The sequence below is a fragment of the Equus caballus genome, chromosome 19 (genome assembly GCF_041296265.1).
Source record: "Equus caballus isolate H_3958 breed thoroughbred chromosome 19, TB-T2T, whole genome shotgun sequence".
Taxonomy (NCBI): Eukaryota; Metazoa; Chordata; class Mammalia; order Perissodactyla; family Equidae; genus Equus; species Equus caballus.
This window is the reverse complement of record NC_091702.1, coordinates 66,902,985-66,927,642: the sequence shown is the minus strand read 5'-3', so window position 1 is coordinate 66,927,642 and position 24,658 is coordinate 66,902,985. Positions and strand designations below refer to the sequence as shown.

The 24,658-nt window shown below is 39.0% G+C and overlaps 2 protein-coding genes across 2 annotated transcripts; both read left to right on the top strand.

Moving 5' to 3' along the window:
* Window positions 1-546: 546 nt before the first annotated feature.
* Window positions 547-1,467, top strand: OR5AC33 (olfactory receptor family 5 subfamily AC member 33). The gene is given in 1 exon segment (NM_001391622.1): window positions 547-1,467. A coding segment is annotated over 1 exon segment (921 nt).
* Window positions 1,468-23,349: 21,882 nt separating this feature from the next.
* On the top strand, window positions 23,350-24,279 carry OR5H42 (olfactory receptor family 5 subfamily H member 42). Its single transcript, NM_001391620.1, is given in 1 exon segment — window positions 23,350-24,279. A coding segment is annotated over 1 exon segment (930 nt).
* Window positions 24,280-24,658: the final 379 nt, after the last annotated feature.

The window sequence follows — 24,658 nt, the reverse complement described above, 5'->3', positions numbered from 1 at the left end:
TTATGATATTTTATTATATCTTTATCATGTTACTTTATTTAATTTTCATATCTTAGATGCATTGTAATTTCTAAGATAGTACCTCATAATAGTGGGCAGAGTAAACATTTCAATCTGTTCTCAATTTGAAGGGACATGCTGTATTATTTAAAATGTGTGCTATTAGTTTTGATACTAATTTTTAGCATATTTAAACATCTTAATTTTACTTCTATTTTTAAAGATTTTTAAACTAGAAGATGGTTATTAAATTCCAATCAATTTTTCCAAATTAAAAAATAAGCTCACTTGTTTTATACAAGCAAGGAAGCCTTTTTGTATAATAAATATTGATGTATTTTTTATAATTTTTAGGACAGTTTCCGAAATACTTATTGTTTGCAAACAATACTTACTCAAGGGTAAAAGGTAAGTTCTAATTAAAGGGGGTACATAAACAATGAAGATGAATTTTTTTTTCACGTAAAATGTGATTATTTTCATGGTCTTTTGTGACCGTGGCCTTCATCTGTTCTCTCACTGCAGTGATCAGCCTGAGGGGATACGATGGATGCAAACAAGACGCTGGTGACCGAGTTTGTTCTCACAGGACTGACAGAGCGTCCAGGGCTGCAGGTGCCTCTGTTCCTGGTGTTCCTGCTCACCTACCTCACCACCATGGTGGGCAACCTTGGACTGGCTGCTCTCATCTGGAAGGATCCACGTCTGCACAGCCCCATGTACTTACTCCTCGGCAGCTTGGCCTTTGCAGATGCTCGTTCTTCATCCTCCATGACCCCCAGGACGCTAAGGACTTTTTTATCTAAGAATCACGTGATATCCCTAGTTGGGTGCATCACTCAATTTTATACTCTTGCTTCCAGTGCAAGCACAGAATGTTTCCTCCTGGTGGTGATGGCCTATGACCGCTACGTGGCCATATGCAACCCCTTGCTTTATCCAGCGGTGATGTCCAATATCTTTTGCATTCAATTACTAGTTGTTTCATATATTATTGGGTTTCTTCATCCCATGATGCATGTGGGTTTGTTATTTAGATTAACTTTCTGCAAGTCCAATGTAATACATTATTTCTACTGTGAAATTTTACAACTATTGAAGATTTCCTGTACTGACCCTAGAGTTAATATGCTCCTGATTTTTATATTTTCAGTCTTTATACAATCTTTTACTTTTCTGACCATCATAGTGTCTTATATGCGTGTCCTCTTTGCCATCCTGAAAAAGAAGTCTGCAAAGGGCAGGAGCAAAGCCTTCTCCACGTGCAGTGCCCACCTGCTCTCCGTCTCCTTGTTCTATGGCACTCTCTTCCTCATGTACGTGCGTCCTGGGTCTGGACCAGCTGAAGATCAGGATAAAATGTATTCTTTATTTTACACAGTCATAATTCCCCTGACAAATCCTTTTATCTACAGTCTGAGGAACAAAGAGGTTATAGGTGCCTTGAGGAGAATAATAAGTAAATAAACAGTTCTCAAGGCAAATTTCAAACTTGTTCTTTTCAAACTTTGCAGAATACAGGGGGTCTGGAGTTGTGCAAGTTAACCTTAGCTTTTTAAGTTTTAACAGAGGGCTGTGTCTAGGGCAGGTTCTGAGGACTGTGTGATGAAAGTCGGCTTCAGCAGATACTTGCTTCAATGGAAGATCTTCATATCACATAAAACTGAACTCTTTATGAAAAATAGAACATCCCTTTTTAAATTAAGCATTTAGAATTTTCAATTTTTGACTCTTTGTAAACTCCCACTAAATTAGATCTAGTAGTTTGTAATTTTACTACGGCAGACGAGCAAGTTTCTTTGTTTGAGGCTGATATGACTGAGCGAAGACAATTGCACAGAGCTTGCATTTCAAAATTCTTTCTGCTTCTCAATTGTTCAAAGACGCAGGTGAAGTGACTTCTTGGAGGAAATTGGCCCTGAAGAGAAAATTTTCTTTGCAGTGAAGAAAATGTTTAAAAATGTAGAATATAAGAGATTGGTGGCTTTCACTGAGAATAATGAACATTGGGAAAAATAAGAGTGGATTATTGAATAAAAGTATTGCTCAAATATATGAAAATATATAGTACATTTTAGCAGGGACAATAGAGGTAATATTGGTATTCAAGAATTTGCAGATTTTGGAAGATTTCAGTATATATCCACTCAGATATTTGAAGTCTACTGTATTGATGCATGCTTAATAAAGCAGAAACTCAGAAATTTGTGTAGTTATCACTCTTCTTACAATCTCTTTCATGTTTATTATTAAGTGAAAACAATTTACTTTTGCAATTGCATGATGCAACATCTTAATTTGGTTGCCACTATGTAATGGTTCTAATTTCTGAAACGATTGCAAAAACCTTCAGTCATAATCATTTTTCTTTTGTTGACTGCTTTGTAAGGAAAGTCTAGCGACTGTCTTTGTTGGCCGTCTCCCAAAGTTAACTTGTTTGAATCTGTAGTATCTTTGGGTGCCGATTACTGCTGCAAAATCCCAGACGATGGCCTGATAGTGTTGAGCAGTAAGGAAGAATTAAGAGGAAGATTCATGTATACAGAAAACCTGATGTGTGGACGTAACAGAATGCAGAGTAGCAGGATGCAAGGCTGAGCTCTCAAGGCAGCCGGGGTCTGTACACATTGAAGCCAACAAATTCAAATTTCCACAGATCCAATCAGTACTGGGGGAAATGGTCCTTGTCGCATAACTGGATGGACTTCACAGAGATATCTTTGGTGCTAATGGAGATTCAAGTGTCTAAACCATCCAAGCTTCTGTAAGGTCCTCTGTCTGTCTTCTCTTCAGCCAGGTAGAGGAAAGGTTTAGATGGTGAATAAGGACACAGTTATTTCAAAACACAAGCATTGTGAAGCCATGTAATATTAAAACTCATCATAAAATCTCATACCTTGTAGTATTTTTATCTTTAAGCGTATTTTGGGATGCATCTCCTACTGGAGGGAATCTATAGAGCATCTACACCCTTTAAACTGGTGATTACAGAGTTGGCAATCCAGGCTCATTCAGTCCAAAATATGGCTCATCAAAGCATTTCCTACAAACAATGGATAGCACTTATAGTATCCCAACCACAAGGAGAATATGCTCCTGGCAAACAGCCCCAGACTCCAGGGATAAAGAGAAGACCTACAAGCTTACAGACAGAGAGACTGGGTTTCTAACAAAGGAAAGATAAGTACAGTAACATCTGACTTCCTGTCTATTGCACTGAAAGTACAAAGACAATGGGACAACATTTATAAACCATTGATGGAAAACTAATGGGTTCCAAGCACAGTGTTGAGACAAAGTGTACGCAGAGGGGTTGTGAATGGCTGTGCAGGCTGGGTGCACTACTCAACTCAGGGCGCTATTCATGACACCATATTGTGAGGCTGGCTGCCCTGTGTATAAGACACCAGAACACTGAACCAATGGATGATGATAACGTGACTGGGAACTGTTTGTAAGTGTGTATTTAGATTTTAAAGAGTATAAAATAAATTAAATCACATTAATCATCCTTTTAGGGGAATTTTGGCAAATATCAGAGGAGACTCTCTTCCAGTTAAGAGGCCCTCTGTTAAATGTTACGTAGTATAAATTGTATGCTATGACTCACTTTGAAACACTTTTCCACTTTTTTAAGCTTATAAAAGTAAGTTTCATCATTTCTTTGATTATTTGTGAACAAACCAGAAGATTAGTTTTTTGCAAATGGGTTCCTTGAGGGGGTACTCTGACCCACCATAATACCTAGTGTTGAATGGCTCATTCAGTGTGAGTCGTAGATCACACTGCCCATTGATTCCTATAGATTCCCTGTCAAAGACACTGTTGGTGACTGCCCATATCTTCTCTAACTGTACATCTGCATCTAAGGGCTTTCTCTGGTGGCCAGAGCTGTTCTACCCTCACTTAAAGCAGACAATAAGAATTGGGAAGTGAATTCTATTCATAGGTTCTCCCCCAGATCATTCATCAACCAATGACTGATGAGAGTTGGTGAATAAATACCCCCAATCCTTTGCTTTTTGGTTGATATAAACTTGAAATTCCTGCTCTACACTGTCTCATGGTGTTTCCAAAAATGATAAAGCTTGGTTTCCCACAACTGTAACTTGTTTCATAAATTACACTTTATTTGCTACACTCCTTTTCCTGTCTCACTTCCTCATTCATCAACTATTCATAAATAAATTACTTCACTCGAATCATGTCTCAGAGTCTGGCAGAACACAAACTAACATACCTCTTTCCCCCTAAGGTAGAATTGAATGTTTTATACGGGAACCAGGCATAATGTACCATCTTATTTCAATAGGATGCAATTATTACTTCTACAGAAATATGAATGTTTGGGGGGCCTCTCACTACTTCAGAAATATCCTTTCCATCTAGATGTTATTCCTATCCAAATAGAATCTTAAAGTGGTTCATTCTTCTGCTTCAAACCCCTAAGAATCTAGCCCACCAAACACTCCATATATTCCACCAGTTGAAAGTCAATGTCCGTTTTAACTTGGTATCTCAAATATACACTTTAGCTATTTAAAGGAATTTTAGATTTTCATAATTCAGGATATTTCATTTGTCTGGCCTTTACACACTATTGACTTCCAATTTTACTTCCCTACACATGAATACTAGATTTCAATTAACAGCTGTGAGGCAAACAAAAAAAGCAAGAAAGAAACAACCCAATGTCAAAAGACAAAACAATCGAAAGAACCAGTCTCAGATATGACTAAGAGGTTGGGACTCTCAGTTAAGAAATTTAAAATGATCATGGTTAATATGTTAAAATTTCCATGCATGAACAGATGGGGGATTTCAGATAGAGAGATAGTAAGCATTTTTAAAAAGTCAAGTGAAAATTCTAGAAGTGATTTTTTTTCTCCCCGAATTCCCCCCGTACATAGTTGTATATTTTAGCTGTGGGTTCTTCTAGTTATGGCATGTGGGGTGCCACCTCAACATGGCCTGATGAGTGGTGCCATGTCCATGCCCAGGATCCGAACACTGGGCTGCCGAAGCGGAGCACGTGAACTTAAACACTTGGCCATGGCGCCGGCCCCAGAAGTGATTTTTTAAAAATATGAGAACAGAGGTAAAGAATGCCTTTGGTGAGCTCATCAGTAAATTAGACACAGTAGAGGAAAGAACAGTGAACTTGAATATAGGTTGAAAGGTGTTGTCAAAATTAAACAAAAAGAAAAGAGTAAAAATAAAATATTCAAGTACTGTGAAAAAATATCAAGTTATCTGACATATATGTAATTGGAATCTGAGAGGAAAAGAGAGAGTGAGGTGGAAGAAATATTTGGAAAGATAATGGTCAAGAATTTTTCAAAAACAAAAAAAAGCATCAAACTAAAAGTCCAACAAGCACATAGAACTTGAAACAGGATAAACACCAAACAAACAGAAGCCAAATCACAAACAAAATAAAAATACAAAAACACTTCAACATATTGTATTGACGTGGCTAAAAACCAAAGATACAAAGAAAAGTTTAAAGGTAGGCCGAGGGAGAAACAAAAGGACAGAGCCAGAAGATAATTGAGTGACATAGTTTGAATTGTGGAGGGAAATCTGCCGACTCAGAATTCTATACCCAATAAAAAATAACTTCCAAAAATGAAGGTGGTCGAGGTCCCTAGCTTGGGCCTTTCTTCCCCATGGCTCGATATGTGGGCTTGAATTTTGCCTTTTCACCCCCAGAGAATGGTGTGGGTAATGGGTTAGGAAGGCTGGAGCTGGGTGGGGTTGACTCTCTGACCTGACTGGGCTTCCAACATGCCCCTTGTGCACTCCCGTGCACATGCGTCAGGAATTGGACAGGGGTTGGGGCATCACTGAGGTGTGGGGGTTCTAGGTGCTCGGTTCTGTGTGAGTGGTGGCAGACAGATGGGTACTGTGACCCTTAAGTTGTAGTGGGGTTGGTGCCTCAAAGTGACTGAAGACTCTCAGCCTCAGGGCCAGGCTGGGGCTGGGGCTGAAAGAAAGTCTGAACGAGCCTCCCCCAAGCCTCATGCTGTCCCCTTGTTCTGTGAAGCTTGACAAGGCAAAGCTGGAGCAGAACCTGAAGGACTTCCAGGGCATCAGAACTCTACAAAGGACCTTAAGCCATCTGTCAATTCCCAAAGCAGAAGAGGCTTTCCCTGTGGGAAGGTGTTCAGCCAAACGAGCATCTGTCGTATTGAGGCTCTGCAGCTTAGTGTTAAGAACACATGTAAGCTGCAGCCTCTGCTTCAGAAGTTGGGTGGAGGAAGCTGACAACAACGGGAATCTTCAAGGGAAAGACAAAGTGGACACCCTCTTGCAGCAGGCCCAAAATAGAAAACATGCGCATGGAGAAGCAGGCAGCTTGGAGTCTTATCTAAAGTTTCTTCTCTGAACTTGGTGCCAATCCAATTATTCTATAATAAGAATAGTCTTGGGTGAAAAGGAAAACCAGCTTTATTTTCTTTCCCGCTAGGTAGATTCCCTGGTAGCTGGAGGTCCTAACAGCTGTCAATGGAAGGGAGCGGGAGAGAAGCCCTCCAAAGCAAAACTGGCTTTGGCAGCTGCTAGGGCATTCTCCGCAACCATCCCAGGCACTCCACAGAGTCCGGCCAAGGGAGCAGACCTGGATTCAACCTGGGGTGGAGTCCAGCCAATCAAGCACTTGTTCTCAGCAATCTGGCCTCCCTGAACTTTCCTCCAATCCTCCATTTCCCCAATTGGGGCAGGCATGGAGAATGACTCAGGAGCATCCAATCAAGCTGAGGGCGTCTCAGTGGGGACCAACCGTGGGTCCCATCTGGGTTGCCAAGTTTGGGTCAAAAGTTTGGTCTCTGAACTCAATGCCAATCCAAATAATGAGAATAGAGTTTTAGGTGAAAAGGAAAACCAGCTTTATATTCTTTGCCAGACAAAGGGAGCATGCAGCCAGCTAGTGCCTTAGGAACTGTTGGCTCCCCATTAAGAAGTGGGTAAGGGGTTTTAAAGGTTGTAAGGAAGGCAGTTGCTTGTAGGGAGGGGGAGCATATGGCCTTTCTGCTTTCCACTTTCCCATCAGCTTGTGTTTGGCTTCTAGAGGCTGCTTGCAGACAGGAGGATGGGGAGATAGGGGAATTTGCAGGTGGGTGTCCTTGGTTGTTTGCCTCCATGATGGATGGTGGATTCTGGCGCCGGGAAGCTGAGGGCTTGGGTCCTGGGAAGCTTCAGTTTCTTTTTATTCTCTGAACATTGGTTTCCCTGTAATAAACTTCAAGGACCCATAATTTGCCAAAACTTTAGTGTGAGCCCAGTGTGAGGCCACGTGGGCTTTAACAATTTGTAATTTCTATTTGATTGTGAAGCTCAGGGGTTCAAAGTTTAAAGAAGCAGATATTTACCTATGAATGTAATTAAAGAAACAAGGAAAGGGGATGATGCTTTTGGTTTTAGCCACATATATGCTGGGTTTAATATAGGGGAACTGATATGGGGGCCAGTATTAATTAAAAGCCTATAACGATAGTCTGAGTGTGACCCATACCTGACACCAGAAGGGCAGTCCATCAAGCAGTGACTACCCCCAGTGAGAGGATTTTGAGGCTGCTAGGTCTCTTTTCACAAGGCACTAATGTGCTTTCATCTGACACCAGGGCCCCTTTTGGTAGCCCAGACTGTGGGGGCTCTCTCTTCACTCTTTGGTCCCTTTGACCTCTGAGGGTGAAGCATTTCCCCTCTGTCCAGGTCATCACTCTAGGCTTCCCCATGCCTTCAAACTGAGGTGCCTGCCCTTCTCAGGAATGGGGGGCAGAGGAAAGGGAGAAAAGCTGTGGAAACAGGACCCTTGGATTTGTATCAGAGCTTTTGGAGTTAAGTTCTTCATTCAAAAAAATGGGAAATTAGGAACACAAATAATTTGGGGGGAGGGAGTAGTGAGTGACATGGTTGGAAGGAAAATGAAGTTCAATGATGTTCTTGATTTTAATCCCCATGTCACTCATCACTTTCTTCTTAAATAAAGAAGCCTGAGACACAAGGAAAAGGAAAAAGAACATGAAATAAAACTTTTAAGACAAAAAGTGAAGAAATTCTTATCAGCAGATCTAGAGAAAAAAATATGAGAGGAAGTTCTTCAGGCAGAATGAATGTGATACCAAAGAGAAACTTGGTACTACACAAAGATTTGAATATAGGAGAAAGCTCTAAGATGGCGCTGTGAGCAGACGTTGAACTCGCCTCCTCCCACGAACACAACCAGGTTACAACAATTTTGGGAAGAACCACCCTGGATTGAAAACTGGATAAAAAGAACCCCCACGACAAGGGAAAGACCTGACGAAGGCAGAAGAGGCAGTAACTCCGGCCAGAGAGGAAAAAAGCCACCTTTGGGAGCAGCGGAGCTTCTCAGCTGGCCAGGGGGGAGCCACTCTAAGGTACGAGCCCTCCCAGGAGGAGTGAGGTCCGGAGTGGGGGCAATACTGGTATAACCATCCTTCGGACTCAGCCTAACAGGGATAGGGGTCTTACTGTCTGGCTTTGCTGGCTATTCGCTGCAGAGAGGACACCCCCAGAAAAGCTATCGGCCGAAAGCCAAAAAGATCCGGGTCTTAAAGGGCCCACACACAAAGTCACTCATTGCAGCAACCTAAAATCACCAGAGAGAATGCTGACTGTCCTTTGGTGAAACAAGACTCACCTGGTGGGCTCTGGGGGCATCTTGGTGAGAGGAGGATCCTCTCTGGAGTCTGACACATTGGTGGGGGTCATTGTTCTGAGCTGGTCCGGGGGTGCTGATATGGACACTGGTGGGAGCTATTGAGGTGCATCCCTTGGGCTGTTAGCCCAGGGGTCTGCCACACCCACTAGAGCACAGATTTAATCCAGTTCAGCCAGGGCAGGCAACCCGCCCTAGGGACTGGCCCCACCTAACAGCAAGCCCTCAGGCTACTTTTCAGCCTGCATTGACTGAGTGCCTTGATCTTCTACAGGCAGGCAAGGGTGTCTGCCTCTGTGGGGCAGGGCTTGTGTGAAGACCAGGTGAACCGTGGGCGCATTGGGGCAGAGGTGGGGGCCTCTGCAGTGCTGCATTGGGGTACACTCCAGGGGGTTGAGAAGTGTGCACAGACCAGGACTGTGTTGACAGTGTATGTGGTCCAGTGACGGGTGAGGCTTCTCAGTGGCAGAAGACTTGTGCTTCACAAATAGCAATAAAGAGGATCAGCCCCACCTTCCAAAGCCTGAAACAATTGAGTGCCCCCATGCCAAGGGTTAGCCCCACTCAGCTGCACTCCTAAGAGAACTGACATCAGCCTTGTTGGCCTCAGGCCTATCACAGCTGTACACCCCTGAGCCTAGCAACCAGTTACACTGGGTTCCACCCCAATTAAGAGGACAATTGCAATAAGAGTGTGCTGATTGACTTTGTAGCCAACAGTGCTGAGGCCCCTCCAAACCGGATTTACAAACAGCTGGCCAGGGAAGGAAAGATCAGACTCCCTGCGTACCTGCAGTGGGAGCAACCCTGCCACAGCAGAAGAGCACAAGTAGCTCACAAAGGGGTCACTCCTGGTTCTTAAGGTCTGGTGACGAGAGGGAGGCACACTGCTGGGCCTCATAAGGCATCTCATACATAAGGCCATTTCTCCAAGATCAGGAGACACAGCCGACTCACCTAGTACAAAGAAAATAGCACAGAGAAAGAGGCACAATGAGGAGGCAAAGGAATACTTTCCAAGCAAGGGAACAGTACAAAACCCCAGAAAAAGAACTAAGTGAAACAGAAACTAGCAACCTCCTCAACAAAGAATTCAAACAAAATATAATGAGGATTCTCACAGACATGCAGAAAAGAATGGATGAACACAGTGAGCACATCAGCAAAGAACTGGAAGATATTAAAAAAAACCAATCAGAAATGAAGAATACAATACTTGAAATGAGAAATTCACTAGAGGGACTCAATAGCAGAGTAGAGGAAGCAGAACGGATCAGTGAGCTAGACAAAAGATTGGAGGAAATCACCCAAGCAGAACAGACAAGAGAAAAAAGAATTAGACAGAATGAGAACAGTGTAAGGGAACTCTGGGACAATATCAATTGTGCTAACATTCGGATTATAGGGATCCCAGAAGGAGAAGAGAGAGACAAAGGGGCAGAAAATTTATTTGTTGAAATAATAGAGGAAAATTTTCCTCACCTGAGGAAGGAAACAGACATCCAAGTCCAGGAAGCACAGAGAGCTCCAAACAAGAGAAGCCCAAAGAGGGCCACACCAAGACATATTATAATCAAAATGTCTAAAATTAAAGACAAAGAGAGAATCCTAAAAGCAGCAAGAGAAAGGCCACAAGTGACATATAAAGGGAAGCCCATCAGGCTGTCAGAGGACTTCTCAGTCGAGACCCTCCAGGCGAGAAGAGAATGGCATGACATATTTAAAGTGCTAAAAGGAAAAAACGTACAACCAAGAATACTCTATCCACCAAGGCTGTCATTCAGAATGGAAGGAGAGATAAAGAGCTTCCCAGACAAGAAAAAATTAAAGGGGTTCATCACCAAGAGACCAGTTCTTCAAGAAATGCTGAAGGGATTTATTTAAGTGGGAAAGCAATGAGCACAAATAGAGATAAAAAAATTATCAAAAAAACCCAAAACAACAACAACAACAACAACAAAATCAGGCAATAAAATCACTTGTAAGGTAAAAGTATAGTAAGGGCATCAGATCAACTACCTGTGAAAATAATATGAAGGTTAAAAGACAAATGTACTAAAATCACTATTTCAATGATAAGAGGGTAATGGATAGACACACACTAAACAAAGACTATATATGATGTGAAAAACATATAATGTGGGAGGAGGGGAGTGAAAAACTAGAGCTTTTAGAAAGAGGTCAAGCTAAAGAGTCTATCTACTCAATATAGACTGTTATATGCATAGTATATTAAATAGGATCCTCATGGTAACCACAAACCAGAAACCTATGAGAAGCAGGAAAAAAAGTAAGACAAAAGAAATCAAACATATTACTAAAGATAGCCATCAAACCACAAGGGAAGAGAGCAAGAGAAAAAGAAAGGAACTGAGAAGAACTACTAAAACACCCCAAAAAAGAAAAAGTGACAAAATGGCAATAAATACATATTTATCAATAGCTACTTTAAATGTCAATGGATAAAATGCTCCAATCAAGTTCCACAGGGTGGCCAACTGGATAAAAAAACAAGATCCATGTATATGCTGCATACAAGAGACACACTTCAGACCTAAAGACACTCACAAACTGAAAGTGAAACGATGGAAAAAGATATTCCACGCAAATGGCAAAGAAAAGAAAGCAGGGGTAGCCATACTTATATCAGACAAAATAGACTTTAAAGCAAAAACTGTAATAAGAGACAAAGACGGGCACTACATAATGATAAAGGGAACAATCCAACAAGAAAGTATAACACTTGTAAATATCTAGACACCCAACATAGGAGCACCTAAATATATAAAGCAATTATTAACAGACATATAAGGAGAAATAGACAGTAACATAATAATAGTAGGGGACTTTAACACTCCACATGCACCAATGAATAGATCATCCAAACAGAAGATCAATAAGGAAACACTCGCCTTAAAGGACACATTAGAGCAGATGGACTTAGTAGATAAATACAGAACATTCCATCCAAAAACCACAGAATACACATTGATTTCAAATGCCCGTGGAACATTCTCCAGGATTGATCACATATTAGGCCACAAAACAAGTCTCAATAAATTTAAGAAGATTGAAATAATACCATGCATCTTTTCTGAGCACAAAGGTATGAAACTGGAAATCAACTATGGAGAGAAAACCAGAAAAGCCACAAAAATGTGGAGATTGAACAAAATGCTACTGAACAATGATTGGGTCAATGAAGAAATCAAAGAAGAAATTAAAAAATTCCTGGAGACAAATGAAAATGAAAACACGACATGTCAAAGTCTGTGGGATACAGCAAAAGCAGTTCTACGAGGGAAGTTTATAGCAATTCAGGCCTACCTCAACAAAGAAGAAAAATCCCAAATAGACAATCTAAAAGTGCATCTAAAGGTACTGGAAAAAGAACAACAAACAAAGCCCAAAAACAGAAGAAGGAAGGAAATAATAAAAATCAGAGCAGAAATAAACGAAATAGAGACTAAAAAAAAATAGAAAAAATTAATGAAACCAAGAGCTGGTTCTTTGAAAAGATAAACAAAATTGACAAAACCTTAGCTAGACTCACCAAGAAAAAAGAGAGAAGACTCAAATAAATAAAATCAGAAACGAAAGAGGAGAGATTACAACGAACACCTCAGAACTACAAAAGACAATAAAAGAATACTATGAAAAGCTATATGCCAACAAATTGGATAATCTAGAAGAAACGGATAAATTCTTAGAAACATACAACCTTCCAAAACTGGACCAAGAAGACATAGAAAATTTGAATAGACCGATCACCAGTAAGGAGATCGAAACAGCAATCAAAAACCTCCCAAAAAATAAAAGTCCAGGACCGGATGGCTTCCATGGTGAATTCTACCAAACATTCAAAGAAGACTTAATACCTATCCTTCTCAAACTCTTCCAAAAAATTGAAGAGGAGGGGAGGCTTCCTAACTCTTTCTACAAAGCAAACATTATCCTGATACCAAAACCAGACAAGGACAACACAAAAAAAGAAAATTACAGGCCAATATCTCTCATGAATATTGATGGAAAAATCCTCAACAAAATACTAGCAAATCAAATACAACAATACATTAAAAAGATCATACATCATGATCAAGTGGGTTTCATTCTGGGGATGCAGGGATGGTTCAACATCCGCAAATCTATCAACATGATACACCACATTAACAAAATGAAGAATAAAAATCACATGATCATCTCAATAGATGCAGAGAAAGCATTTGACAAGATACAGCATCCATTTATGATAAAAACTATGAATAAAATGGGTATAGAAGGAAAATATTTCAACATAATAAAGGCCATGTATGACAAACCCACAGCAAATATCATTCTCAATGGAGAAAAACTGAAAGCTATCCCTCTAAGAACAGGAACCATACAAGGATGCCCACTGTCACCACTCTTATTTGACATAGTATTGGAAGTCCTAGCCAGAGCAATCAGGCAAGAAAAAGAAATAAAAGGGATCCACATTGGAAAAGAAGAAGTGAAACTGTCAGTCTTTGCAGACGACATGATTTTATATGTAGAAAACCCTAAAGAGTCCACTAAAAAACTTTTAGAAATAATAAAGGAGTACAGTCAAGTTGCGGGATACAAAATCAATGTACAAAAATCGGTTGCGTATCTATACACCAACAACGAAGTAGCAGAAAGAGAAATTAAGAATACAGTCCCATTTACAATTGCAACCAAAAGAATAAAATATCTAGGAATAAACTTAACGAAAGAGGTGAAAGATCTGTACACTGAAAACTATAAAACATTGTTGAAAGAAATCGAAGAAGACACAAAGAAATGGAAAGATATTCCGTGCTCTTGGATTGGAAGAATTAACATTGTTAAAATGTCCATACTTCCTAAAGCAATCTATAGATTCAATGCAATCCCTATCAAAGTTCCAACAACATTTTTTACAGAAATAGAACAAAGAATCCTAAAATTTATATGGAACAACAAAAGACCCCTAATAGCCAAAGGATTCCTGAGAAAAAAAGAACAAAGCTGGAGGTATCACACTCCCTGATTTCAAATTAGATTACAAAGTCATAGTAACCCAAACAGCATATAGATCAATGGAACAAAATTGAGAGCCCAGAAGTAAACCCACACGTATAGGGACAGCTAATATTCGACAAGGGAGCCAAGAGCATAGGATGGAGAATGGAGAGTCTCTTCAATAAATGGTTTTGGCAAAACTGGACAGCCACATGCAAAAGAATGAAAGTAGACCATTCCCTTACACCATGCACAAAAATCAACTCAAAATGGATTAAAGACTTGCATGTAAGACCCGAAACCATGAAACTTCTAGAAGAAAACATAAGCAGTACGCTCTATGACATTGGTCTGAGCATCATATTTTCAAGTCCCATGTCTGACCCATATCAACAAATGGGACTACATCAAACTAAAAAGCTTCTGCACAGCAAAGGAAACCATCCACAAAACGAAAAGACAACCTAACAATTGGGAGAAGATATTTGCAAACCACATATCAGATAAGGGGTTAATAGCCAAAATATACAAAGAACTCATACAGCTCAACAACAAAAAAACCAACAATCCAATTAGAAAATGGGCAAAAGATCTGAACAGAGATTTCTCCAAAGAAGAAATACAGATGGCCAACAGGCATATGAAAAGATGCTCAACATCATTAGCTATCAGGGAAATGTAAATCAAAACTACAATGAGGTATCACCTCACTCCGGTCAGAATGGCTATAATTAACAAGACAGGAAACAACAAATGTTGGAGAGGATGTGGAGAGAAGGGAACACTTGTTCACTGCTGGTGGCAGTGCAAACTGGTGCAGCCACTATGGAAAACAGTTTGGAGTATCCTCAGAAAATTAAGGATAGATCTACCATATAATCCAGCTATTCCACTGCTGGGTATTTATCCAAAGAACTTGAAAACACAAAGGCATAAAGATGCTTGCACCCCTATGTTCATTGAGGCATTATACACAACAGCCAAGACATCGAAGCAGCCTCGGTGCCAGTCAAGGACCGAATGGATAAAGAAGATGTGGTATTTATACACGATGGACTACTACTCAGCCATAAGAAATGACAAAATCCGGCCATTTGTGACAACATGGATGGACCTTGAGTATTATGCTGAGTGAAATAAGTCAGAGGGAGAAAGTCAAACACCATATGATCTTACTCATAAGTAGAAGATAAAAACCACACACACAAAAAAAACCACATAGCATTGGAGATTGGACTGGTGGTTACCATTGGGGAAGTGGGGAGGGGTGAGGGCAAAAGGGGTGATTAGGCTCACAAGTGAGGAGATGCACTATAATTAGTGTCCGGGTGGTGAACATGATGTAATGTATACAGAATTCGAAATATGATGTACATCCGAAAAAAATAAAAAATTCAAAAAAAAGATCTTGAATATAGTTAAAACTAAAGTTCATATAAAGTAGAATCTCTCTTATTTTGAATTAATCTAAAAGACCATTAAATGTCAAAAAGAGTAGCAATATATTGTGTCTTTATAACATAGATAAAAGTAAAATATATGACAACATACTAGAAAAGATGGGAGGGAGGAATTGCAAGTAGACTTTTGTCCGATTATTACACTATGTATGTAGTGGTATATTATTATTCAAAGATAGACTGTGGTTAATTAAAGGGAATTACCAGAAAATAGACAGTGTATAAATAATTTTGCAAATGTGGATACAGAATGGAATCACGAAAAATCTCTATTAATCCAAAAGCAGATGAAAAAAGAGGAAAAGGATAACAACAAATAGATGAAATGGATATAAAAATGTGTATAAAGTGATAGCCTTTAATCCATGCACATCGATAATTTCATTAAATACAAGTGGTATAAAATACCAAATAAAGGAAAATTTGTCAGATTGGATTCCAAAGCAAGATCTAACTATATATTCTTGAGAAGAAACACATAAAATATAGAGACAGATAAATTAGAAGTAAAATGATGGAAAACAGATATATTAGCAAGCACTAACCAAAAGAAAGCTGGAGGATGATAAAACAAAATATGGACCTCAGATCTGGGAATATCGCCAGAGATAGAGAAGAACACTGCAAAGAGGGAAAGGGTTCAATTCTTTAAGAACACAAAATAATACTAAGTATGTAAGCACTGAGCAATGGAGCTTCAAACTACTTGAGGCAAAAACTGATAGAATGGAAAAGAGAAATAGACAAATCCACAATTATAGATTAAGACTTCAATGTTCCTTTTTTAATAATTGACAGAAGAAGTAGAATATCACTAAAAGTAGAGAAGACCTGAAAAGTACTAACAACCAACATGATATGTATAGAATACTCCTTCAAACAGTAGCAGGGTATACAGTATTTTTATGTACACATAGAACATTCACCAAAATAAACCCTATTCTGGGTGATATTTAAAATAATTGAATTAATAAAAAGTTAGCCCATAACAGAATTGAACTAGAAATCAATAAGAGAAAAGTATGTGTAAAATCTCTACATATTTGGCAATTAAAAACCATCATTCTAAACACCTATGGGTCAAAGAGATAGTCACGGAGGAAAGAGTAAGATATTTTAAATTCAATGAATTGAATTTAAATGAAAATAGAAGTATTTAAATGCATAGGGTAAGCTAAAATTTTCTTTAAAGATAAATTTATAGCATTAAACGCTTATAGTAGAAAAGAGGAAAGGATTAAATCAATGTTCTTTTTCCAAGTTAAGACACCATAAGCAGAGGAGCGAATTAAACTCAAAGCAAGCAGAAAGCAATATGTAAATATGAGTAAAAATCAATTAAATTGAAACAAAAGTAATAGAGAAAATCAATGAAATGAAAAGCTAGGTCTTTGAAATAAAAAGCTGGTTCTCTGAAAAGATCAATAAAATTGATCAACTTCTAGACAAGCTGACCAAGAAAAAAAACACTTAAATTGCTAAATGACAGAAAATACAAATATTGGAAGAGAAATAAGGAACATCTTTACAGATGCTGTATGTTTAAAAGACAAAGGAATACCCTGAACAAGTTTATGTCCCAAAATTTGTCAACCTAGATGAAATGAACAAATTCCCTGAAAAAAAAACAAAGTATCAAAAGCTTATTTAAGAAGAAATAGACAATCTGAATACTTGTGTGCTTTTTAAAATTCAGATTTTTAGTTAAAAATCTTCAAACAAAGAACGTCCAAGTCCATATATTTTATATAAAACAAATAAGCAGAAGTAGCTAAATCATCTTCCAGGAGTTTTTGGGAGAAGTACCTAAATTTTCTCTCTTCTAGAGACGGACTTAAGTGCGGGGAAAAGAAAGCAAAGTAAAATATATTGTCATCTGAGCTGTCAAAATAAGACAGGAAATTGTGGCCTGGTCAAGAGATCTGAGGGGCTTTTTCCCTGTAAGTGCAATCTGAATCCCGACTCTGGTGCTGGAAGAGATGGAGCCAGAGGAGAACATGTTACCCATGGTGCACAAGGCTGGCCCGGGCTGGCCAGACCAAAGCCTGGTAGCCAGCTAGAAGAAGAAAAAGTGAAGTGGGGCTGGTCATCTTTGGAAGGAAGTCCATGCATGAGCTTACTTCTCTGGTCAGAAAGAAGAGAGAGATGATAGCCTGGTTCAAGGGAGCATGCCTGGGGAGCTACTTAGCATTTCTGGTAAAAGAAGAGAAAAGCAATGGTTAAGTAAGAGCCACAGGCTGATCTTTGGATGCCCCCAAAACCCACCCATATGGTCCCACCAGAATCTCATCATTTCACATATCATTTTAATATCTCCTTAAATTGGGAGAAGGAAAAAGGGAAGTGCTAAAGGGATCAGAGTAGGGACTTGAACCCCTTTCTCTAGAGATACCACTCTAAATATATTAAGCAGGAATAGCAGATTGCAGAACAGTGTGTGCAGTGCATAATTTTCTTACCTGCAGACAGGCAGATGTATGTACGTGTCTACACTATGTACAATCATATGAAATCATAGGATTACATCATATGAAAACTTAGTGGTAAATCTGACAAATGATGGGCAAGACCTAGACACAGAACATGAAAAATTTTTTATGACAGAAATCACAGAATAACTAAATAAAAGAAAAGATAGGTGTGGAATATTCAATATTGAAAAAAAACCAATCTCCCCAAATGCATCTATAGATTTAATAGAATACTAATCAAAATCCCAGCAGGATTTCTTATAGAAATTGACAAGCTGATTCCAATATTTACATGGAAATGCGAAGGATGTAGAATAGCCAAGATAACTTTGAAAAAGAAGAACAAAGTTAGAGGTCTAACACTATCTGGTTCCAAGACTTAAGGTAGAACTTCAGTATCAAGACAGTGTAGCATCATTGTCAAGATAGACGAATATGTGAGTGGAACAGAGCAGAATCCAGAAGCAAACCCATAAATATATGGACAACTGATTTTGGACAAAGGTGCAGAGGTAATTCAGTGGAGAAAGGACAGTTTTCTCAGCAAATGATGTTGGGAAAATTTGCTATCTATGTGCAAAAGAAAAATGAGCTCTCATCCAGATAATACACAAAAATTAACTCAAAATGGATCCTAAACCTATTGCGTAACCAAGAAATACAATACCAAAGCACAATCCATAAAAGAAAAAAATTGATGAATTAACTTCATTAAAATAAAAGAATTGCTGTTCAAAAACCATTGCTAAAATGAAATGACTAACCAAAGATTTTCAGAAAATATGTGTTAATCATATATCCGATAAAAGATATCTAGGATATACGAAGAACTCTCAGAGCTCAAAAATTAGAAAACAAATAACTCAATTAAAAAATGGGCAAAAGAGGGGCCAGCCTGGTGGCACAGTAGTTAAGTTCACAAGCTCTGCTTTGGTGGCCCGGGGTTTGCCAGTTCGGATCCTGGATGCAGATGTACACACTGCTTATCAAGCCATGCTGTGGCAGGCGTCCCACAAATAAAGAGGAACATGGGCATGGATGTTAGCTCAGGGCCAATCTTCCTCAAAAAAATAAAAAAAAAGAGCAAAAGATTTGAATGGACACTTCACTGAAGATAGCATACAGATGTCAAATGAGGTTACGAAAAGATGCTAATCATCATTATTCATCAGGGAAATGCAAATGAAGACCACAGTGAGATACCACAACCCACCTATTGAAATAACTAAAATTGAAAGCACAATCCATACTGGAAGGAGTTATGCAGATCTCTATACTCACAGAGAGGCAACAAAATGAGTTGGGAGGTGATTTCACAACAGTGAAGGGGGCAGTAAATTTAAGTCAAGTTTGGGTTATGGCGAAGCTGCCTGTGCACATCACACTGCTCACCCAACCCTTCTGCAGAGTTTCCCAGTGAATGCTATTTTATCTACGTTATTTTTTCACCACTTCTTTCTCTTTCACTAGCAAGATTTTAAGGAAGCAGGAAAATAGATTAATGAGCATTAAAAAAATACGTTCTTTTTCCCAAACATTGCCATGATTCCACTGGAGGTTATTCTTTTTTTTTTTACGCTTTAGATAACACATCAAAATGTTATAAATAAGTAAATTGTTTTATTTTTCTGAATGAATGTTGATTGACAATATTCTCTCTTAAGGCGTGAAAGGCATACCTGAACACATTACCACCATGTTCACAATCTCTCAGTAGCCTCCCTCTAATTTGGGGTAAAGAAAGAACAAAAGCCCTGACCTGGCCTCCAGAACCCCTGTGATCCCACCCAGGCAGGCGTCACTGGCCCCATCTGACACGCCCTGCTTTTCTCTTGGCATGCCTGCTCCATTGACCATGTTGAGCTTCTCCAGTGACCCAGCTCCCTGATAATCTAGATCCCCCAGTGAAGAAGGCCCTGTGGACACCATGTGTCCACAGGCATCACCTTGTTAGAAATGAAGAACCTCAGGCCCCAGCCAGACCTCTGACACAGAATCTGTGTTTTAACAAATCTTAGGAGATCCACAGGCATTAAAGTTTGGGAAACTCATATCCAGGCCTCCTCCCACTGTGGTCCTTTGCTCTTTTTTCCTATGCTCTCCTGTGACCTTTGCATAGTACGATTTGTCATCAGATTTCAGTTTATAGTGCGGAGATAGGTCGAGGTCCGGATGTGAGCTGCGGTTTGCATGAGGAGGACAACCATATTGGGGTCGGCTCCTGAAGGGAATGTAGAACTCTGACCTCATTAAAATCATGTCTGATTAGCTCATACAAGACCATACTGATCAAAGCACTCAGAGCATCAAAATTTCTAGATAAACCGGAGTTTGCATAAACATGTCAGAAATGTCATCTGTGGGGAAAAATAGTGGCATGAAATGCAATTTCAATCGATAAAACTAGCACTGTGTACAGTGACTTGCTGTGTATGATCTCAGAGTCTGTGACGCCCTGAGGGACAGCCTGGACTCCTCACACATGTCCAAGTCCACAGTGCCCAGAATAACTGCTTGGCTTTGTCCTAAAGGGCATCCAGGGGTGCCGTCAGGGGAATTTCAGTTCTTCTCTCCGTCATCTTTTGGCGAAAGCACACAGTTGTACAATTAGTTGACTCTTCTTTCAAAACAAATTAATATAGACAATATCTTACTGAGCTTGGGAAATGAAGCCTCCAAAATGAATCAGTGTGCAAAGAACTGCTAGCTATGTTATTGTCATTCCTGTGCTACTGTATATTTTTCTACTCTAGGAAACCTGACGTGTTGAAAGGATCTCCATAATTTCTGTTAAGATATGGGTAAGAGAGAAATCATTTGTATAATATTCATTATTATGTATACAGAAAATTTAATACACAGTTTAATTTATAATAGTTTTAGATTGGGTTCATACAATGTCAAATAGCCAGGTGGAAATTGGGATAAAATAGTGACTAGATTGTGTATTTTATTTTATGACTAAAGTTGGGATATGAAAAATAGCTGTAGACTGATTTCTTCCCTTTAATGATATTTTGTATTTTGTTAACGTAAGTATAATGATCTGATAAAGTAAATTTTGGTGAACTAGTAAGTTAAGTAATTTAGAAGTAGGTTTAAGTTTCGGGTCATATGATTCTCATATAAGAAATCATGCTGATGATTCTGACAGAAAGACCCATTCTGTTTAACTAACCAGTGGTTAAAACTTTTGAGATAAGTCACTAAAATATTAACTCCTCTATCCCTTCAACAACTTCTGACAATAATTTTATCGATTATTTTCTATATAGAACAGAAATGTATATGTATTATAGAATATAAATGGAAATATATAGAGATCATTAAGGATACATATATAGATATATATATAGATATATATCAGGAAATGTGTACAAAATATCCCTCCACTATGCTTTCCAGCATTATGATTTAATAACTACAAACACGGAAAGTCAATTTGAGAGTTTTCAATTATTTAGTTATTGGGATTGCAGGGAAATAAGGCCTTTCCAGATAAAAATCTACTTGACAACTGGAATTATGGACTTTCATTACCCTTTCATTAGCCTTTCTCTCCCTCTTCCTGGTTTTTCCTACACTCACCATCTCCCTCTGTTATTTTCCATCTTTACTCACCTCCACATTATTTTCTTACATATTTCCTTCCCACTTCTCCTGTTCCCTCTCTCCTCTCCATGCCTCATTTTCTTCTCCTCTCCTTTGAAAACTTTTACTAAAAATGTATCAGAGGAAAAAACCCCTCCAGGTGTCTAGGAGAAGTAGAGAAATGCCAACTGTCCTTCACATTTCTTGAAGTTCTCTGTATCATTCCGCTTACTGGTTTTCCTTTCAGTTCCCATCATGCTCTGGCCTCAACTCTATCACAAAATGGAAAGTGCTCTCACTAAAGCCACCACCAATCTCTTAATGTTCACACTCAGTGAACTCTGGTCACTCTTTGTCTTACTAGAGCATTTATTTTGGCATTTGACGTATATTCCCTTTTTTCTTCTTGAGCATCTTTCTCTGTAAGTTCACAACACTCAGCTGTCCAGTCTTCTTCCTGTTTCTCTGATCACTCTGCCCAGTATCCTTATCTGGTCTCTCCCTAGTCTTTTCAAGAGCCAGGCATCTTGGTTGCAACAAAAAAATGACTCAATTGAAAGGAAATTTGCTCTAACATGGAAATGCAAGAAAGATTGGAGGAATCAGCTGAAAAAATGGGCAGAAGAGAAGGAAGCAAAGAGGCCAAATAACAGCCCAAATTGTGTCCCAGCACTAACTCAATGAGAGCTGCTGTCACTGCTGCTGAACCTGGAAAGCAGCTCACACTGACAGTGCCATCTTTGTGGGTGCAGGATGCATTTGCTGCACTCTTCCTATTGCTGCCTTTGCAACCAATATTCTCTATGTCCTTGTACCTCCCCCCCCCCCAATTTTCCAAATGTAATTTATGTAGGTTTGATTTGCCATATCTAGGTCAAGTCCCCTCACTCCAGGCACAGAGGGGGATGGGAAAGTCAGTTCTGGCTCTTTTGATTCTTGACTGGTGGTAATCTCTGCCAGCCACCAAGACAATGTAGTAGAAAAGGGGATGAGATGTTGGCCATCTAATAAAACCTGTGTATTCACTTTATAACCTCTTTGATGAATTTCCTCAAGTTTACTTCCATGCTTTTCTCTATACTTTATGTACATTCTCCAATGGATAGGTCATCCATAAATATAAATTCTGCTAGCCCAGTGACTCGAAGACATTATTTCTATTAAACTCTGGTAGACTCATGTGTCTAAGCTATCTCACTGGGATGTTCAGAGGACACTTTCTCCACAAACTGGCCACTGCATCTGAGTTCTCAATCTCAATTGTTGAAGACCATCTACTGGTGACCAAGTGAATGTTCTCACCTTCACTGACAACCCACTTCCCATCTAATATGTCACCAAGGGCCAATGATTCTACATTCTGAATTCCTTGCATCTCTGTCTCATTCCTCCTCATCATTCCCAATGTCATATCACTCATTGACGAGGTGGTTGACATGCGTTTGAATCACTTGGAGAACGTTTGTAAATTCAGATATTAGACCCCATTCTCGATCCACTGAATCATTTTCTGCAGTGATACCTCACAATCTATATTTTGCACAAAAAATTTCTCGGACACTCTGATATGTAGTCCAGCTTGGGAACCATGGGGCGACACTATTGGCTTCCTGACTAGTATCCCTGAGTCCAGTTTCCCCACCAGCAGCCTACTTTCTACACTGCCATGTATTTATTTTAAAAAATACCTTACAGCAGTCCACATCTCTCAAGTTTTCAGTACTTGTTTATTGGCAGAGGAATAAATTCCAGGACCTTCATATGCCATTGTATTCATTTCATTACCTGGGCCTTTTAAACTGCTTTTCCCTTGACCTGACATCCATGTTCTACACACAGAATTTCCCTGTCACATTCCATGATATCCCCCCACATTTCATAATACTTAGAAGGTATTTCTTTTTTCTAACTATGTTCATTGCTGAACATTTCTTGAACTGAAATTATTGAATTATTTCCATTTGTTCAATTCCCCCAAAATAGGTTCATCTATTGTAGAGGTAATAAACAAAATTAAGGGGAAATTCTGATGTGTATAATCTTATTTCAACTCTCCTCCTTGTATTTTCAGATTATAAATCTTCAGTGATAGATTTTTTTCATTTACTCCATTTCATTTCAGGCAACACCTAGTGAGGACATGGAAAGGGAAAACGCAACGTTGCTGACAGAGTTTATTCTCACAGGACTTACACATCAACCAGAGTGGCACATCCCCCTGTTCCTGGTGTTCTTGCTTGTATATTTCATCACCATCGTGGGGAACCTTGTTCTGATTGTTCTCATATGGAATGACCCTCAACTTCACATCCCTATGTACTTCTTCCTTGGGAGTTTGGCTTTTGTGGACGCTTGGATATCATCCACAGTGACCCCCAAGATGCTGGTCAACTTCTTTGCCATGCATAAGATAATCTCTCTCTCTGAATGCAGGATACAATTTTTTTCCTTTGCAGTCAGTGTAACCACAGAATGTTTTCTCTTGGCAACAATGGCATATGATCGCTTTGTGGCCATATGCAAACCATTGCTTTATCCGGTGATTATGACCAGTAGACTATGCCTCAGGCTTTTAGTTTTATCATTTTTAGGTGGCTTTCTTCATGCCTTTATCCATATAGGTTTTTTATTTAGATTAACCTTCTGTAAATATAACATAATACATCACTTTTACTGTGATATTATGCCATTATGTAGAATTTCCTGTACTGACTCTTCAGTTAATGTTCTGATGGTATTTATTTTCTCTGGATCAATACAAGTGTTCACCATTCTGACTGTTCTTGTCTCTTATACACTTGTTCTCTTTACAATCTTAAAAAGGAAGTCTGTACAAGGCATCAGGAAAGCCTTCTCCACCTGTGGAGCCCATCTCTTCTCTGTCTCTTTATACTATGGCCCTCTTCTCTTCATGTATCTGCGCCCTGGATCTGCACAAGCAGATGACCAAGATATGGCGGACTCTCTATTTTACAATGTCTTCATTCCTTTGTTAAATCCAATTATCTACAGCCTGAGAAATAAGAAAGTCATAGATTCACTGGCAAAAATGCTAAAGAGAAATGGTTAGATCTCATACTAATATCTGTTCGCTTTTTATTAAAATGGTCACACAATTTGCAGATGAGATGTGGCTCTGTTTGGGTTAGTGTGCAAAGATTTTGCAGTTATAATTGCCCTAGTTTTTTAATGATTTAAGTTGTTAGTACCTAAAAAAATCTTTATTTATGTGTATATGATATTCGAAAACATTGAAAAAATTTTAATCAGGTGTTCATGTCATACTAAAATAATTAAAGAGGAAAAAAATTAAATATTTTATATGCATGCATGTTTCCAATGTGGCTTCATGAATGCATTAATCACTAAAATAATGTAGTTCCTTTACAGGGCTCGATTACAACATCTTTGATATTAATACAGTTGGGCAGTCTGGAGACTCATATCAC